The sequence below is a fragment of the Nyctibius grandis genome, chromosome 1 (assembly GCF_013368605.1).
Source record: "Nyctibius grandis isolate bNycGra1 chromosome 1, bNycGra1.pri, whole genome shotgun sequence".
NCBI classification, from domain to species: Eukaryota; Metazoa; Chordata; class Aves; order Nyctibiiformes; family Nyctibiidae; genus Nyctibius; species Nyctibius grandis.
The window spans coordinates 16,651,743-16,670,774 of NC_090658.1; the positions used below are offsets into that span (position 1 = coordinate 16,651,743).

The following is a 19,032-nucleotide window of genomic DNA, read 5'->3' on the forward strand; positions in this document are numbered from 1 at the left end:
AATTCTTATCATAAAAGACATATAAATGTCCAGTCTTTTATTCTTTCATTATTTTGAAATGTGAGGCCACTTGGCTGCAAGACCATTAGTTTGTGAGTTTAATACAGTCTTGCTTTTGCTGTAAGACTTTGATTAGTTTAAGAGACTTTTTCTTTGGAGGACTACAAAGAAACTGCCATGAACTATAAATTCCTTGCTAATAGAATTGTTTAAAAGGCCATTTCAACGTATCTTGATTTTTATGGGTTGCACTTTGAGTGCAGCTGGTTTGAAGAGGAATACTTCCTGTGCTTCATGCTGAGCTCTGTCACAAATGTCATGAAGGTGTATCCCTAGCCCTACCTAAGGGCAGCTTTGCAGGCAGGTTAAACCGTGCTAAGACTCTACTGTCACTAGGCAGCACCTTCCTCTTCCTCTTCATTTTCCGTCTCTCTCCCTCCTACCACTGGCTTTGGCTATCACACATGTAAATGCTACACTGCAGCCAGTTACTTGTGAATTGGTAATAACGATTGCAATTTGCTACGTTAGTGGCAAATTAGAGGAAATTCTTTAGTCGTGTGATGTTGTCACACCTTAAAGTCTTGCATTCTCTTTGAAGAAAAATAAAAACAATTATCCTTTGTGACTTTGTAAAACATTTTTACTGAACAGTTTTTCTTTGTTTAAGCTGTGTTTGAGTAAATTATTTATGCTTTTGAGGATCACTGTTGATTTAAACAGAGCTGTGCATGCAGTGGAAGCTGAGCCTAGGCAGATGCCTAAGCACTTTGCAGCCACTGGGTAGTTTGGGATTTTGGAGGTTTGGGCTTTTTCAAGAAATTGCCCCTGATTGTTTTGCATGCCACCTATTCAAAGGCTCGCATGCATCAGAAATGGTGCTCAAATTGCCATCTGGATTTGCTGTGATAGCTAGCGCTAGAGCTAGTAGTATCATTCATTACAAACAAACAGCGTAATAACAGTCCCATCTCCTCTCGTGATGACATATAATAAGATATACATTATGAGCTATCATCTGTTTGTGTGTGTTTATACTGCAAGATAAATCACTTGCACAAATACTAGCCAGCAATCCCCTTTTTCTGTTTGTAGCTGCTGATGCAGGTATTATTTACTCTTCTCTATAGACGATCTGAGTCTCCTGAGCTGGTTGTTTAATGTGAGCAGCAGTGGTTTGTACTTCTAGTGCCAGAGATACCTGTATTCAAGACAGTGTTCTTTGGGTTTTCCATGGGCAGGATGTGTTTTTTTTGCCAGAAACAAATAAATTGTTCACGCAAATTATGCAACTAAAACTCAGACTTTTGCTGCTTGTTGTTCACTGTGTGTGACTGATCTCCTAAACCAAATTTTTTTTTAATTTATCCATCGTACCTGAACGACAGCCTGTAACACGTATATGGACACCCCAAAGGACAAGAATAGCAATGGCCTTCTGTCAGAAAACAGGATTTTAGTGCTGTAAATTGGGATTCATATGCAAAGAACGGTAATGAGTAGGGTCATCACCATCAGGATTTCCTGGAGACACTGTAGCAGAGGATGCACAATTCATTGCAAGGGACAGAGGGTCTTGTCCTTTTCCGTCATCCCCAGCAATCCCATGAACACAGAGGATGAAGCCCAACACCAGAAGGGTTACTTCCTTTTGCCATTGATGAGTTTCCCTTTTGTTCCCTTTTCTTGTCTTGAGAGGCTCATAATGACAATGGCTGCAGTAGTTGTTTGCCTGAGCTGGAAGACAGCAAAAATCATTTTAAATGGACATATTTTCATTACCTGTTAAAAAAAATTACTGTCACCTTTGTACCTGTGAATGGGAATATAATGAAAGCCAAGTCATTCCCCAAATATCTGAAACACCCCCCTCATATAAGTATTATTTAATTCTATTAAAAATTTAATCTTTTAAAAACAGTTTAGAGGTTTGTATCTTCTTACCTCTCTTTCATTCCTTCCTTAACCATCCCTTGTCCAAGCCTTCCAGAGCGTCATGGCCTATTCGTGCCCTACTTTAATCAGATCTGTACCTTCCATTTCTTGAACTGAAACAAAACCCATAACCCATCCCACTCTTAGGAAGCCAAAACACTTTCCCAATGCAGAAACATTCGGTTTTAAGCATTCCATTAAAAGAGGTGTATCGTCCAAGTTGTTCCAAAGTTAGATAGCAGATTGGATCATAAAAAACTATTACCCTCGACAGCTCTATCTGTCGGTGAGGTCACTACTGTATTCTGGATTCTTAATAAACTTTTTTTGCTTGTGTAAGGCCAACAAATCTGCAACAATTTTCCCTGAACTGTTTAGTGGCATGAAATCTCTTCTGGCTAAATGGATTTGTTGGTATTAAATGTTCTGCTTTTTCTGTGACTTTTTTTCTAGACAACTGATTTTTAGATTTTGAGGAATGGCGAATAGACTGCTGACTGCCCAAAAAGAGCACAAGCAAAACCAAATCAAATCTCAAAAGTCTGAGACACCTCCCATGTTGCTAAATCTTCTTGACCGTAGTTAAGCAAGTACATTGTACCGTCATATAAATACAGCATAGGGGGTGATTGCTTCTACCATCTATCTTATAATGCATTATTTTTAAAGAAAACAGGAAGACAGTAAAAAATCTTTGAAACACAGCTTTCCAACACAACATTCCTTGCAATGGCTGTGCACCTTGCATGGCTTGAAGGAATCCCAGTCTCAGTCAAAGCAATTTGTTGCTGCTGAAACCTAAATAATAGAAACATGTTCACATGTGAGCTAGTGGTTCAGCACTGCCAAACACACCCAGTTCTCATTGCACCCTACTGAGCACCTATTGTCAGTTCTCATGTACTTTTATGTTCTTGTTCTCCGGTCAGTTTAGAGCTCCCAGAGCAAAAGCGAGCTGGATTTCTTCTGTAAAAGAACTTGAGGAAACAGGAGAGAGAGCTTCATATTAAACTAAAAAAAATCAAACCACTGAGGTGTTTTTTAAAGCAGAAAAGGTCAGATGAACACCTTATCTTCTTTTGCAAGGCTTTTGTTTGTCTTATATGGGCAGATAGTTTGTCAGGTAAGGTTCAGTTGTTAGAAGGAAGGGGAATACTTTTCATATTATTTGTAATAATTTTTGTGATTATTTTTTGACTGCACACCTATCATTACTATCTATTGTTTTACCTCAGGTCTGTTCAAATGTATTTGCAGCCACCATAATTTCAAAAGAACAAGATATCCAGGAACCAGCGCCGGCCAGTTTACATCTGACTATATATCCAAGGTTTCATTCCAAAGATGTGCACAGTTACCTTACTATTAAAATCCAATACCTCATCATACTGGCAGTGAATTATATCTCTATTACAAATTTTACTTCCTACTGCTGACCTTAGCCTGGGAAATAGCATTTTTACACCATTTCCAAAAATGGCAGTGGGGAATCTTTGGGCATAGCTGTCTTTACCTTGACTTTCCTTGTCACTGCCAGCGTAGGAGATGTATTTGGGATAGGTTGCACTGCGGTAATTCCCGCTTGATTCACCAGGAGAACTGAGCTCTAAATTACACCAGAGCCTGAGTCATCTCTTTGCCATCCCACAGATTAAGGAAGCAAAGAAATACATACTCTGAACCAGCGGGAGATGCATTCTGGTCTGTTGATAACAGAAAAAAGGCCATTTCTATTCTGTTGTTCTGTGGATGTAAGCAGGCATTAACCTCATACAGACAAGATCAAATAGGGTTTTCTCCAAGGTGTGGAAGACTTCTTCACCCCTGTGGTCTCCAGCTCCTGTTAATAAGGATGTGTCTGCTGGTGGCTTAATTTTAATCTCTGTTGTTTACATTGGGTCAAGACAGCAGCATGTCCTGCTGCTGAAGTTGTGTCATATTTCTTGGGAATTTTTTAGCTGTCTTTTTTTCAGTCACATTTCACCCCCTCTTTTCTTCACCAAGTTAAAGATTTCATTAAATCTCTATCAGTAATTAGTGATGTTAGAGATCCAGTTGCCCATGATAGATAGGCCCTGACTTCTAACACACAGGGAATGGTGACAGCAGGAGGTGCAGGGCCGCCATTACAGATACAAACTTCAGCCTCAGATATCTGTTTCTGACTGTTGATGTTTGCCTTGGTGGCAGTTCATCAGTGTTTCTGGGGTCTGTTTTCCTATCTGATATCCACCTTGTTTTTAAAACTCATCAATAATCTAGGAAGAAGTTCCCTGTGAATTTTTCACTTGTCCATTCTCTGCTTAACCATGGCTTGAAATATCTTGACTTTTAAATTAATTTTTCAGAGAGATCTCACAGAATGATGCCTTGGAGGTCATAGAAGCAAATGTGTTTTCCAACCTTCCCAAACTACATGAAATGTAAGTAATGAGCAATCTAAATTCAAAGGAGACAATTATAAAGATTCATTATAGGCAAGTATCAAAGTTTTGCAGCCTGGTTCAGGTAAGCTCTGAAGAATTCGTAACGATACAGGAGTACTTGAAATCTCCCTTTGTCTTTTCCATCTTCTTGTCTAACTGTCCCTTTCTTTCTCTGGTCAGCCTGAAACTTATCCTCAAACCACTGCCGATATCAAAAGGTGGTGGGGTCTGCCAGTCTGTGGTAGGCTGCTCTTTGAAATCAGGCAGATCTTCTGCTGTCAAAAAGAAAATCTCAGCATATAGAACCACTACATCATGGGCCTACCACAAACATTTTAAGATCAATATATTGATGTATTTCCTCTGATATTTCCTTTTCTGTTTGCAGAAGGATTGAGAAGGCCAACAACCTTGTGTACATTGATCATGATGCCTTCCAGCACCTTCCGAGCCTCAGATATTTGTAAGATGTTTTGCTTTTTATAAGTGTTATAGTAATTTTGAATGATACAGATGTGTTTCTCTCCAACCCATGCTGGACACTTTTGGTGATAAGACAGGATAATGTCCTCTCCTTGCTACTAGTTGCACATTGTCTATCCACATTTTCACCCCCCCAGGCCTGCACATGGTCCTCAGAAAAGCTGAAGAAAATACCATCCATGGAATAGTCCCACACACAAGATTCTTGAGCCTTTCTAAGTAAAAGGCAGAGACTGAGTGATGAGAAAATGAGCTGGGCCTTTTTTACGTCTATAAAAACAGGTTTAGGTTGAAATTCATCTCAAGAGCTTTGGAACAAAATCTCGTCTGTCTTTGCTATGGCTCTGCCTTCTATTATATTTCATACAGATGGTCTTAAGCATTCAAATTCTCTTTTCTTTAGCAATGGCAGTGCTATAGCAATGGTTTTCATTAATGCTTGATGTGAGATGACTAAAACCCTAAAATACAAACATATTGATGTATGGTATAACTTCATTTTATTAGCCAGCCTCATCAAGAATGTTGTTGGCACAACTGTGGTTGCCACATCTCCTCCAATGGGGTTGCCATCAAAATTCAGTGATAATTGAATCCATCCTTAAAATAAACTGTTACCCAAAAATATTTTCACAGCTTTTAGTGCATGATGTTGATATAACTAATAATCTCTCCTGTGCACAAAAACCTCAATGAAGTCCAATGAACTCCATTTAACAGCAATTGTTTTTAGTGGTCATAGCTTATATAAGCCCCCATGGTGCTCTGCTGAACAATAGCGTATACACCCAGCAGGATATTAACTTTTGTATGTCCATCCACCTGAGCACATATACCCAGTCTTGATTTCCTTACTCATCCAAGAAGCCTGATCATGATTTCTACATTTGAGTACATAAGAGTAAGTCCTTAATTGTCTGATTAGATATTTCTTAAAGATGGGATGAAATCCGGTCAGTGGTCTAAGCATAGCTCCCAGTAAGATAATGAGTTTTTAAAGTCTCTGAAAGTCCCTAGTATCTGACAGGTTCTGGGCTCAAAAATGCCAAGAGACATTGCTTTGAATTTGAACTTTAAGATTTGAGACTTAAGATTTGGACTTTAAGAGATAAGGTGTATTTAGCACTACACAAACCATTCTAGTTTAAAGCCTCGTTGAACTGGAATACATGGTTAGAGTTGCAGTAGGATTGTCACTCTCCCCAGTATTTTGACCAGTATCTGCTTTATCAAATTCACCAGGCACCTTGATAAACTTTAGCTTTTGTATGTGCATAACTGAAACACAGATTTTCTCTTGACAGTAGGGAAATAAAGCTTTACGTTTGCATTGTCATGAGGAGAAATCTCATGCCTTTTTCCTCTCATTTCAAGCCTGAGTCATTCAGCAGTGACTGCTGTCTTTGAGTAATTCTGGCTGCCTGTGAACAAAAACACATCATTTGTTTATCCCATGTAAATCCCCAGAACAAGCTGCCATGGGTAGTACAGTTGTCAGGTGTACAACTGAGTGGAAAGAATGAGAGCACATTTATCTCATACAAAGTTGAAGAAATGCGAACTCACTAATGAACATAATAATTTCAGTGATTTTTTTAAATGTGGGGCACAGAAATTATAGGTTGTGAGGAAAAGGTAAATCCCCACTTTAAATATATGAAGTAGTGGAAGTTTTTCTTTTGACATCTGTGGATGCTCCCTCTTTTGAACATTCATCATTCCACACTCCCATACATGTTGACTCAAACATTCAGAGATCCTATCTGTGTAATAATTCATCTGCAGCAGCAATATTATGACCTATAGAAGCAACAGATTAAAAATACAGCAGATTGCCTGTCTAACCATTCCCCACTCCTCTTTACCTAGTTTTACTTGCTAGCTGAAATCAGAGGAAAATATATTTTGGATATTTTTTAAGGTTTTCTCTCTTGTGGGCATACAGGACTGCAAGAGACTCTCCAGACTACTGTATCCCATTTCTTACTGGCTCCACTCTATGTATCTCATTAATTAAGTGCTTTATTGTCATTCTTGATGCTCTCCACTGTTCCCTGCTTTCTCTCATTTTTCCAGGGGAGGCTTTTCCAGAAACTCAATGATTTGGTGACTAGAAAATTTCCTCTAATTTTATTCATGGCCACTTAATTCACATTCATTCTTATGCCAAAGATTTTCTCTAATTTAAATTGATAAAATCCATCCTTGGTGTTTACTCCACTAATGGATTTATGCTGCACCCCCTCTGTGCCTTCATTTTAAGAGGCAAAAAAAAAAATACACCACTTGTGTGACTATGAGTAGTAAAAAAGATGCAGGCTTCATGGCTCCAAGCATCTGAACAGATGAATGTGTCTTTGTGCTAACAACAAGGTTTGAGGTATCTGCGCTGGAGGTATAAATCAGTGCAACACCTTTGGCTTCAGTGGAGCTACATCAATTCACAACACAGGGACCAGAAGCAGGACCCAAAGTCCCTGTAGGAGCCTTCCACGTAGCAGTGAGCTGGGTATGATGCCGAGTTACATCATGCTCAGGTTGCTCTCTCTACATACAGTCATACCTTCATGCTCCCTCTTGGCACATTTCTGTACGAAAGACTGTCATTTACTCCATCCCCTTGTTTCACTCACTGGTGTTTGCCCTATTAGATATCCCACCTTGAAAAGGCAAAGAGTTTTACTGTTTGAAAGAATAGGACTGTTAATTGAATGAGAAAGCAGAAACCTTGATGGAAGGCTGCAAAATGGCATCTGGGAAAGGTAACCCAGTCCTGGTATTCACCTTTCAGTAACATAGAAGGAAGGGTCAATTAGTGAAAATATGAGGCAAGATGCTGAGAGGCGTTAATGGATTGATGGATTTTGTGTTCAGGTTTTGGGTTTTTTTGTTGTGGTTTTTTCTTTTTTTTACACAATACAGCAGTAAAAGGTTGTAAACATGTGGGACTAGAGTTTAAAATGATTCAGAAGAGAGCTAAGCAACAGCTCTCTGAAAAATGATAAAAATTTTAAGGCCATGAAGGGAAACTAACAAACCTTTGTACATCACAGCCTATTTCTCCCATTAACTGCTGGAAGTTAAGAAGGAATAGCAAGTGATTTCATAAATATCTTGTCACAAAACAGATCAGGAGATTCTATCTGACCATTGCTTAGGGATATGGCTTAGTGGTGGACTTGGCAGTGCTAGGTTCATGGTTGGACTTGATGATCTTAAAAGTCCTTTCCAACTAAAACGATTCTATTCTATGACTCCGTACACGGTATTGTGTGTGAGTGGAAAAGCAAACTTGATACTGGTCCCGCTGGGATGTACTTCTGTTGACCATGTGCTGTATCTTCTCCCCAGCTGGGGTCCATGCCAGCTTCCCAAATAGTCCACATAGAGGCAGCAGAGCTGGAGATGGAGGCCTGTACTCAGAGAGGTCCTTGGCCCAACCTTCTGCTGCAGACCCTGACATAGACCTCTGTAGCCCTTCCTGGTCTGACACACCAGTCAGAACATCTGTCACAGACACCCCTGTATCTCGGTGTAAAGAGGTATAGTGAGACCCAGCTAAAATCAGCCAAAGCAGGAGGACTCGGGTACCTGCCCATTGCTGGGCTCGTTGTGGTTCTTCTGAAGTTTCCAGCCATGGTGGCAGTCTGGCAGGGTACGAGACACATGGTCTGATTCCTCACAACAGTGCCGTGACCATGACAGAACTGTTAAAACACAGTTCAGAAAATCTCACAGAAAAATATATATTTACTAGCAGTTTAAAAAAAATTGAGAAAAATTAATCAGTGTTAATGCCTGAGATTGAGACTAGGCACCATAGCCCATCAGTTTAATGACCTTTGCAACACGTTGTTTGCAAGGCTTTCGGTGTGCTGCTCCAACAATAGTTATATAGCCAGCAGGTCTCATTTATGGGCAGGCAAGAAGTTCTGGCTAGGCTTGTCAGTCCTCTCATCAGCTTCATGGGCTCCAACAGCCACTAGCTGTTGAGCATTAATATGCTTTTATCTCTGTCCACTTGGGTACAAATACATTTGTACCCTGCCTTTGTCTCCTCCATCATTATTACGAGTATGGCAAGAACACTAAGGAGAGAGAATGCTCAAAAAATGCTATGCTGAAATACTCTAAACCTTCTAGAAAAATGGAACCTTAATTTTCTCACCAGTCTTTTAGAAGCAGTGAAGAGAATTGTTAATTGGTCTGCTTGGATATATGCCAAAGAGACAGACTGCTTCGAAATGGTAACTTACTGACCTTTTCACGAGTACAAGATTATTTATCTGGCTCTCATTACGGAGAGCTGTGGCATTGTCTGCTTAATAATGTAGTGATGGCGTTTCAAACCTATTTTCTTTCCAAAATTAGTTCTCATGTGTAATCTGTGTCCTTCGATTCTTTTTTACAGTGGATGTGTCAACATCCTGTATTAACCAATCTCAGCTTAAAATAGAAAGATTTAAATGTAACACTCCTTTCAGATCAATTTTGAGGGCATACAGCTGGATTGTCAGAGGGGAGGGGAAATTTAGGTCACAAAAGCATCTGTTTTATCTGCAAAAGAGTTTGCACTGTGGAGAGCAGAGCTCAACTCAAAAGGCTTGCAGCTGCTTGTACCTGCCTGGTGTTATTTTGTGGAGGACCTGACACACGTGTACCTGGCATGCTTCCTAAACCCAGACCTGTATTTGCTGCAGACGCACCGAAGTCCACAGAATCGCTGACCCTTTGCGTGGTGTTGGCTCTTCAATAAAAAGAAGCGATGCTTCATTCCTTCCTTTTGCATGTCAGCCTCACAGTTAAAGACCTTGCCCCAGAAGTGGGTGTTGTAGATTATAGGCTCGGTTTAGCCTGCAAGGCTGGGACATGTGTGTCGGAGGAATCTCTTGCTGCAGTCAAGCTCACGTGCAGTATAAAGTAACCAGCATGATTAAGGGACACAAAAACGACACTTCCTGAGTGATGTTGTATTTATCTCTGCCCACCTTGGGTTCACAATTTAGCAAATACCCACATAAATTGATGAGGTAAATTGTGTTTGCAGTTTTGCCAGGGTAGCTTCTACCAATTTGGCATAAAGAAGAGCAGGCATGTTGCTGTATCTGGGGATAAGCAGCCAGAATCTTCCAGGAATTAGTTTCTGAAAGATTTTTTTTTCTCTGCTGATCATGGTGCTATGTTTTCTTAAGTGCTGACTCCAGTAAGCCTTTTCAGAAAGACAATTAATGCTTTGGAAAGCAGCCATCAGCTCTCTGAAAAGCAGGTTCTTTCCGAGCTGTTTATGCATGGCAGGGGGGAACTCGGTTATGACAGATTAAAGAGGACACTTGTTTAAAGTGAGGCTACTAAGGATGTATACATTATACAGTAAATATATTGACAAAACTGTCCTGCAGGAAAGACATTCCGTAAACTGGATTATCTACATTCTAACAAGATTATCCACTTAAAGGCCTCTGGAGATCTGCTGGTTGAATAAAAAGAGAGGGAAGGTCTAGGCTGCAGTCTAGCTGAATATTTTTGTAGTTCTTTTTCTTCTTTTAATTAAAAGAACATCCTTTCCTGCTCCGAATCACTGTTCTGTGCCTCTGTGCAATCAGTGTTTTGCGCCACCTGTAGATTTACTTCAATATGTAACGATTTGTCAAAGACACTTTCCTCTTCATCTCATGCTGCTCAGTTGACACCAGTACAAATTGAGCCCTGAACACTTTGGGATTACTGGAAAGATCAGGACTGTGGCATCACCCAAAGTCTTACACTTCGGCCACAACAACCCCATGCAGCACTACAGGCTGGGGGAAGAGTGGTTAGAAAGCAGCCCAGCGGAAAGAGACCTGGGGGTGCTGATCGACAGCCGGCTAAACATGAGCCAGCAGTGTGCCCAGGTGGCCAAGAAGGCCAATGGCATCCTGGCCTCTATTAAGAACAGTGTAGCCAGCTGGTCTAGGGAACGGATTGTCCCTCTGTACTCAGCACTGGTGAGGCCACACCTTGAGTACTGTGTCCAGTTCTGGGCCCCGCACTTCAAGAAAGACGTTGAGGTGTTGGAGCGAGTCCAGAGGAGGGCGACCAAGCTGGTGAAGGGTCTGGAGGGTCTGACCTATGAGGAACGGCTGAGTGAGCTGGGGTTGTTTAGCCTGGAGAAGAGGAGGCTCAGAGGTGACCTTATTGCAGTCTACAACTACCTGAAGGGAGGTTGTAGTGGAGTGGGAGGCGGCCTCTTCTCCCAGGCAACTAGTGATAGGACAAGAGGACACAGCCTCAAGCTTTGCCAGGGAAGGTTCAGGTTGGACATTAGGAAGAATTTCTTCTCAGAAAGGGTCATTAGCCATTGGAATGGGCTGCCCAGGGAGGTGGTGGAGTGACCATCTCTGGATGTGTTTAAGAAAGACTGGACATGACACTTAGTACCGTGGTCTAGTTGACATGGTGGTGTCAGGGCAATGGTTGGACTCGATGATCCCAGAGGTCTCTTCCAACCTGATTGATTCTGTGATTCTGTCTTGAACGTGTTTCTTCACACACGTATGGTGAAAGCCCTGCTAACCAGCACGGCATTTTGATATGCTGGGAGTAAGTTACCAAGTTACCAAGTAAGGAGCATTTGAGTAGCATATGTTAGAGTACCGTCATCTTTCATTACTGCAACGTGAGGATGGAGATTTTCTTGAGAAAGTACTGTAGAAAGGAAAGCTTCTCATGTCTTCTCCCCTGTCCTGCAATAGCCACACACTACTTGGCAGCAGTTTGCTTCTTCATTTACCTACTATGGCAAATGCATTCCATAATTTGTATTTAACATGTGTAAAAAGAATTGCATGAATTTTTAGCATATGACTCATGTAATATTAAAGGCAGCTTTCAACTAAAACCCTGTACATCTCAGGTAATTTAGAGCGTGTACTTTAAAATACTGTAAGGGGGGAGTTGGAGGTTCTTCTTCTACTGCTTCTAATTCTCCTTTCACAAAGTATAAGTGCAGAAGTACTTTAAATAATAAGGGCTTTGTGAAATCCACCTGCTTCATTAATCATACATTCTATTTAACTATATGTAATCGTTTTTCAAAGGCATTTTTGTAGAGCTTTCTTGGTCATATGAGACAGTTGTTATTTTTAAGCTAATGCAATGTCAGACCACTCTGACTCCTGAGATGAAACAACTATGACATTTCAGCAACTTTCCTAAATTGGCTTCTTGAATGTTCACTTATACTTCTTTAATTTTTTTCCTGCATATAATGCATGGCTTTTCACTGCAAGATGAGAAATATAACAAGTTGGCTTTTCGATGTGAACATCTGACGGTATCCAGACACCACCTCAGGGAGCTCAGAGCAATACTTATGCAAGTGAATGACCTGTGTGTCACCCTGAGTGCCCAAACGCAGGATCTGGTTGTCATGTGTAGGTGTTCAGTTTCAGTTCAGTTTATGAAACCTGAAAGATTTCATATAATAAACATCAAATGAATACTGTTACTTTTTTCCAGTCTCAAACAATGCTTTTCTTTATCGTTCAATTATTCAGGAATGAATCTGCAAAAAAAAATCACTTCCAGTAGTGAAAGAACATTGTCTGTTTAAGTGCAAGGATAAAAAAATACCTTCCCTACACTACTAATGGTTTTCTTAAGGTACCAACATTCTCAGTGAAAAGTTACCTTTACCATCTCACGTATTAAAAATGTAAAAAGACAACTATCCTTTCAAGACCCCAAATTTTCTCTTTGTTTGTTAGTATCAGTATGGTAATGAAACATTTTGGTGACTGGAAAAAACTCCCAGCCTGGTCCAGCTCTTTCTGCCTCCTGCACTCAGCCCTCCTTCTAGCCATCAACAGCCACCAGCCATCTTCTGCTCTATGGCAATATCATGCTTGTCCTGCCTTTGCTACTGTTCTGGATAACAAAATTTGCTTAAATTAGACGTGGTGTGGCTTGTGGGTACTGGTGGCCCTCTTTTCTCACTGGTTGTGGGCACAGGGTTGTCTTTCAGAGTCATCATTTCTGGGATGGTGTTTCATGGACAGGAACTGCAGCGCAGAGGCCAGTGATGCTTGACATGGTGGGAGGCTGGAGGTAGTTAAATGTGGAGGCTCAGGCCCATTTCCAGTCACACAAACTGCTGAAAATTTCCCATGTGTTTGTTTCCTCACTATTTGAGGTACTGGCGAATAAAATGTCCTAATTCTCTCTTACTTTCATGAAATAACGTTACTTCCAGTGGAATCTATTAGAGTAGAAAGTTAAAACTGTGGTGAGTCGATACTTTTGTCTTAAAAGCGCTACTATGAAAATAATTATCCTGTGTCAGTGCAGTTGATTTCTTAGAATGTGACTGGGAAATTAATACGAACAGTTTCCTGAGATCATCACGAAGGACCATGTAATTATCTAAGGTAGGGTTTCTCCCTTGACTTCAGTGGGGCTTGTGCTTTGGAGAAAACGCTTTTTATGTTACAATGTCAAGATTCCTGTGGGCAAACCCCCTGTATGTGGCTAAACCTTGCCTTTTGTGGCTACCATCTTAAGTCCGATGTTCTTTCTTCTTTTTTAATTATTGCTTTGTTCCTGGGGCAGAGCAAATAATCTTCGTCTGTTCTCTCCCCTTTAGGTTAATATCAAACACTGGCCTTTGGTTTTTACCTGCTGTCCATAAGGTGCACTCTTTCCAGAAAGTTTTACTGTAAGTTTTGATGTCTGCTTTTCACTATTTAAAAGCTCCCTTTGAATGTTGTCCTGCTCCAACAAAACCTTTCAAGCTGTGATTCCCCTTCTGTTCGCTTATTAGCTTCAAGGTAGTATTTTGGGTTGTAATTTTGTGGGCATTGATGATAATGTGACCCAAAAGGTCTCAGTTCTCTCCAGGTTTCCTTTCTACAAAGCGTTATATCTTGCACTTTACAGACCAGTCTTCCTTTAACTACGCTATGAGTGTATGCCTGGATGGCCCAGGGATGGATAACAGCCTTTTACTCCTCTTTCACCAGTCGAAATCCAAACCAGGCTCATGGCAGTGGAAATTTGTTGCCACCTGGTGACAGTTCTCTGGCCTGCATGGGAAGAGTTTCTGACCTCACAGCTGTCTTCTGTGGAGCGTTGGCCACATCATAGAGAAAAAAAAAAAAAAGAAAAAAAAAAAACACAGGGAAATATATCTGCCATTCTGATTTTTTTCACTGGCAATAAAACTGTCCAGAGAATGAAGTACATTTTTCTATGGAAAATTCCAATGCCAATAGGGAAAAAAATATTTGTGTAAAATTTTGTGTGAAAGCAGGCTTTTTTTTCTGTAAAAGTTCCTTTTTTCTTTAAAAAATGCATATCAGCAAAAGCTTGGGGTTTTTCCACTAAAAAAGATCTTGACAAAAATTTTTTCAATCAATTCTTAGTATAACTGAAAGCAGAAAACCCAGGAAATAAGCAACCATTTCTTCTCTTCCTTTGGACAAGATATATTGTGAACAGGCCAAGTTCTGCATGTTCAAATCTTTCATTAGAAGATTTCAAGCTGTAGAAACATTAATCCTGCAGTTGTCTTAGCAATGGCCATTAATACAAAAAAAAAATGCATAGAAAACGAGGAGGGGGATGCCTGAATATAGTATACACACATATAACATAAGAAATAAATGTCTGTAATAAGCTTGACATATGTAATTTTGAGAACTGCACTTTAGGGCTCCCTGAAACCATCAAGCAAATGCAATAGATATGGAGCTTTCCTCCTGTATACTTTTATATTTATCATTATTCTTAACTAGATTTGAATTACTGTGTCCTGCTGAGCAAGAATTATTCTTTTTGTCCGGTGAAATTCCTCACTTTCCTGTAAGAATAACTAGGCCTTGATACTGCTTAAGTCCCGAACTAGACCTTGTTTCAAACCCTGGCCCCACTGAGGTCAATAAAAAAATTCCCGTTGGCTTCGGTTGTGCCAATATTTGAGTCCCAAAGATAAGTCTATGTGGGTCATTGATGTTTATAAAGGGCTTGTACAGATCCTTAGCAGAGGGATACACTTCACTTGTATGAGTGCTGTGCTCCCTGCCTATTTCTACCTCTGCTGACCTCAGTTTGCAGAACGAGACCTCTGTGTAAGTGTCACTTAATGCAGAGCTGTGTTCGTATTCAACTGTCAGCCTGAGATAATTTTGGAACTGCGCTTAATTTCAAGCTTTGCAGATAATTAATTTTGTTCCGTGCTTTCCAACAGAAACAGCATGAAAACAACCATATCCCCAGTCTAAATTATGAGTAATACTGTTTAACTTCTTTGAGGTCTATTTTGAGCAAGCAGCAGAATGTATATCTGCCATTCCTTTTCTTGTATCAGTCAAAACTGCTGAAACACTGAAATGCCTCCTTGTCAGTTCAACAAACTGCATTAACAGGGGTCCCATGTCTTAAGTTCTTAAGTACATACAAAGCTTATAAGCAACCCCATTGACATCAGCAGGGGAATTATTCGTGGGCTGGTAGGTACCCTGCTGAATCAGGCCAAAAAGGCTAATGGCTTTTCCTTCTTCTGTTTGGGAGGCTGCGAGAAGGGATGGCCTCAAAGCCCCTCAGCTTGCATTTTCTGGGTAGTGTGTTTGCTGGGGAAACTGTTTCATCTGTCTCAGGGTTATAAAACCTGAGCTTTTATGCATTTTAATGGCTTCAGCATATTTGGGAGTAAAGTATGGGGCTACTGGAAATGTTTTCCTCCAGCCTTTTTTACCAGGAAGGTTTGTGCACTGCAGACAAAATGTCTTAAAACCTTTAGTCATCACTCTCTGCCTATAATAGTTCCTCAGATTGACTATTAGGAAAAACACTGTGTTTGAAATAGCATATTGTATTGAAAGGCTCACAGATGTACAAAAAGATGTTGTTTCTGTTGTATTTTATTTTTCAGAGATATTCAAGACAATATCAATATACATACAATCAAAAGAAATTCATTCACGGGCCTGAGTTCTGAAAGTGTGGTTCTGTGAGTAAGGCATAGCAAATCCACTATTCTCCTCATTAGGTCATTTCTTCTCCAGAATAGGGTTAAGGAAACCAGAGGATGGGCACTATTTTATACACTTCCAAATTCAGTTTGAGGTTTTAGACTTCTCCTCTACCCCCGAAATCTCTGTATTATGTTTTCCTGCCATGAAAAATGAATGCTTTTGTGGGTTTTTTGTTGTATTCTAATGCTGCTCTTTATTTTAGAAGCACAGCATAGAGCAAATTTAGTAATTACTGGTGCCAAGGTTAAACATATTCCACCTACAACAACAGTTCCATGCGATACAAATTGTGTTCAAAAGGATGGCATGACTCATAAATATTTACAGTCAGACACATCATTCAATGACATTTATTACTTGGGCAAAATATACGTAGATGTTGTGGAAATGTGGTATATTTTTTACACAATGTTAATGCATTGATACAGGCCGGCTCACAATGCAATTTCAAGCTGCGTGGTTAGATGACCCTACATTTGACTTGAACAATCATGTTTTTTCATGAACTGTCTGGCTTTCTTTGATCCTTTCTGTTGTTATATCAAAATGTACTGTTTGCTTGCTAACAAGCTGCCTTCATTTCACCTAGCCAGTGGCCAGACTGGAAAAATTTCCCACTGTGTGTGTGCAGTTTACCTCGCATACCGAAGCATACAAGCAAGATCTGATTGACTGATTGGGCTCACGTTGATTTTGGTGGGAGCAAGGTCAGACCATCAATATTTGAAGAGAGGCCACTTAGCTGTTATCTCTCCTTTTTCCCCATCAGTTATGCACAACCTCTGTCTATGTCAAGTTCCCTGAAGTTTTAAACACACATACAGTTTTCTCAAATATATATTCAAGTCATGATACCTGTCCTGGTTTGGCCGTGACAATACCCTAAATGTACTGGTTTATCTTTTCTCCTGTGATGATAATATTTGCTACTCAGGTGGGACTTTGTGTTTTCGAAGTGCTGCACAAGTGCTATATTTGTTTCCATAATAACGCCAAGGGGTGAGATAAATATCCCAAATTTTTACTGTGATTTGACCTCTCTGTGCCACTTGAGCAGCATGAAATTGGCTTCCTTCTCTCCCTAGGATGTCCCATTGCTTAAATGATTATTGCCTGGGTATTGTAGGATAGTTGTCTCTGAGGACTTAAGGCTGCTGGTTTGCTAGCAAAATTGGCCTGAGGGGGGATCATGTCCTCTTCCAGCTGCTTTGCCCTGCCTCCTGCAACAGCCCTATTGCCATGGGCTCCCCGTACCCACTGGTGTGCACGAGCAGCAAGAGCTGTGCAAGCAGACCTGGCCACGACCTGCGTGGTCAGACCATGTCCTGACTCTGTTGTTGTTCTCCCTTGGGACAGGGGCCCTGCGTGTGCTCTTTGAAAGTCCCTGATTAGACTTTCCTTGTGCTGTGGTAAACTTGCCTCATTTTAGACCCAAATTTGCTGGTTTTCTATACAAAATGGAAGTCACTATACAAAACAATAGAAAGTTACTGCTACAGCAACACCATTTTGTGAAATCAGGTGTGTCAAGGTGGCATTAAAAACATCCAGGACCCCTTTTAGCAGGTTTAGATGTGGCAGGCTCCAAGCACGTTTAAGCACGTTTAAGCCAGTAATTTGGATTGCATCTGATCTTACACTATGCATGGGATCTGCACAGACTGGAACTGTGGATACATTTAGTAAAGAAGTGCTAGAAATTCACCTTGCTTCCAGGTCTGCATGCCACTTAGAGCCTAAGATAGAGCTTTCCTGCCCTGAAATAGGGTGTAAATAGTACCTCAGTGTAGTAAGGGGAAAACCGGGGGAGGCGCGCTCGTGGGTGAGTATGGAAGCTTCTCGTTTATTAACAAAGAAAGCAGTGGTTATATAGACTATGCATATGTTAATCATGCGCCCCGATCGCACTTGCGATTGGTCCATAGGTTTACATATTCAGAGCCGTGACCGCCCCCCCCCTCCCGGATGTAGTTTTGCCTCCCGCCGAAGCAGGCACCACGGGGGTTCTTTGTTCTGCACCGTGCAAGGGGAGTCCAAGGTCGATAGCTCTGGGCTTAACCCTTCCTCAAAGCCTGGGTTGCTCAGACTGCTCGGTGGCACAAGATTGTGCCCCTTCTCACTTAACCAAACCTCTACACCTCAGGGGCACTGGCCTCCTGCACCAGATGAATTTTAAAGTGTGTTTCAAAAATATCTCTATAGCCATGGAATAGTGAGTAGAAGCCCATGTGTCCAAGCTCTGGATCTCTGCCTCCATTGTCAGTAAGGATGCTATTTAAAGTGAGGGGAGAATTTGTCTTAGTAGAAACTTGTCTATATAAAGTATAATGAGGTCTTGGGATTTAGGTGAAATTTTGTTTGCTCTTTTTACTACTTGTACGCAATTAGCCAGGTGACAGGAGTGTATAGTCCATCCTGTATGTCAACAGTGACTCTGATTTTATGACCTTAGTATCTCATTGCATTAGCATCATGTTCAGTGAGAGAACGCAATAGGTGATAATACTGTGATTAAAAGCATATATATCAGCCTGGCAGCTACGAATGGATAAGATCAATGTGATATAATAAATGTTTTAAATGCTATAAGCAGGGACATGTCTCTCCTTCTGTGCCTGCTCATTCATGTCTAATAGTGTTTGCAAGTGAAGGGGACGATGACAGTTCTCCTGATCTGACCTGACAGACATTGTAGACACCGAGCTATGTACATCTGCCTGGCATGGTCAAAAGGGTAATCCTTTCAGCCAGACCCATAACTGGTTTTCATGCTGACCTTAGCTAACCACCTCAGACTTTAGGTAAGTGGGTCTCTTGCATGCTCAGCTTTCAGCGTGAATTAGAAACAAAAACATCCAGGTTTGCTGACAGTTTAATTAAATCATGTCATTTTTACCATCACTCAGACTTGTCATTGCCTGTTGGAGAGGGCGTGAGTTGCAAAGTGATGCTTCAAGCGAAATGAAAGACTGCACCGTAAAGATGATAAATATAACTGACCCAAATGTAAATTTTTAGGACCATGAAGGGAAGAGAAGGAAGGATGTTAAACATTAATTAGTTAATGCACTACGGTAAAACCTTGGCAGAAAGCCCAGGGAGCTTCAATTCCCAGGTTCGCTACCCCTGTCTCCTCTCAGGGAACAGAGCCTGGGGAGGTGGGGCTGGGGCAGCGGAGC

General features: G+C 40.8%; 1 protein-coding gene across 1 annotated transcript in view; it reads left to right on the forward strand.

Annotated features, from left to right (window-relative positions):
• Window positions 1-19,032, forward strand: part of FSHR (follicle stimulating hormone receptor) — an 83,176-nt gene that overhangs the window by 49,240 nt on the left and 14,904 nt on the right. The window contains 4 exon segments of the mRNA XM_068406526.1: window positions 4,284-4,358; window positions 4,750-4,824; window positions 13,465-13,536; window positions 15,751-15,828. Coding sequence (XP_068262627.1) covers window positions 4,284-4,358; window positions 4,750-4,824; window positions 13,465-13,536; window positions 15,751-15,828 — 300 coding nt within the window.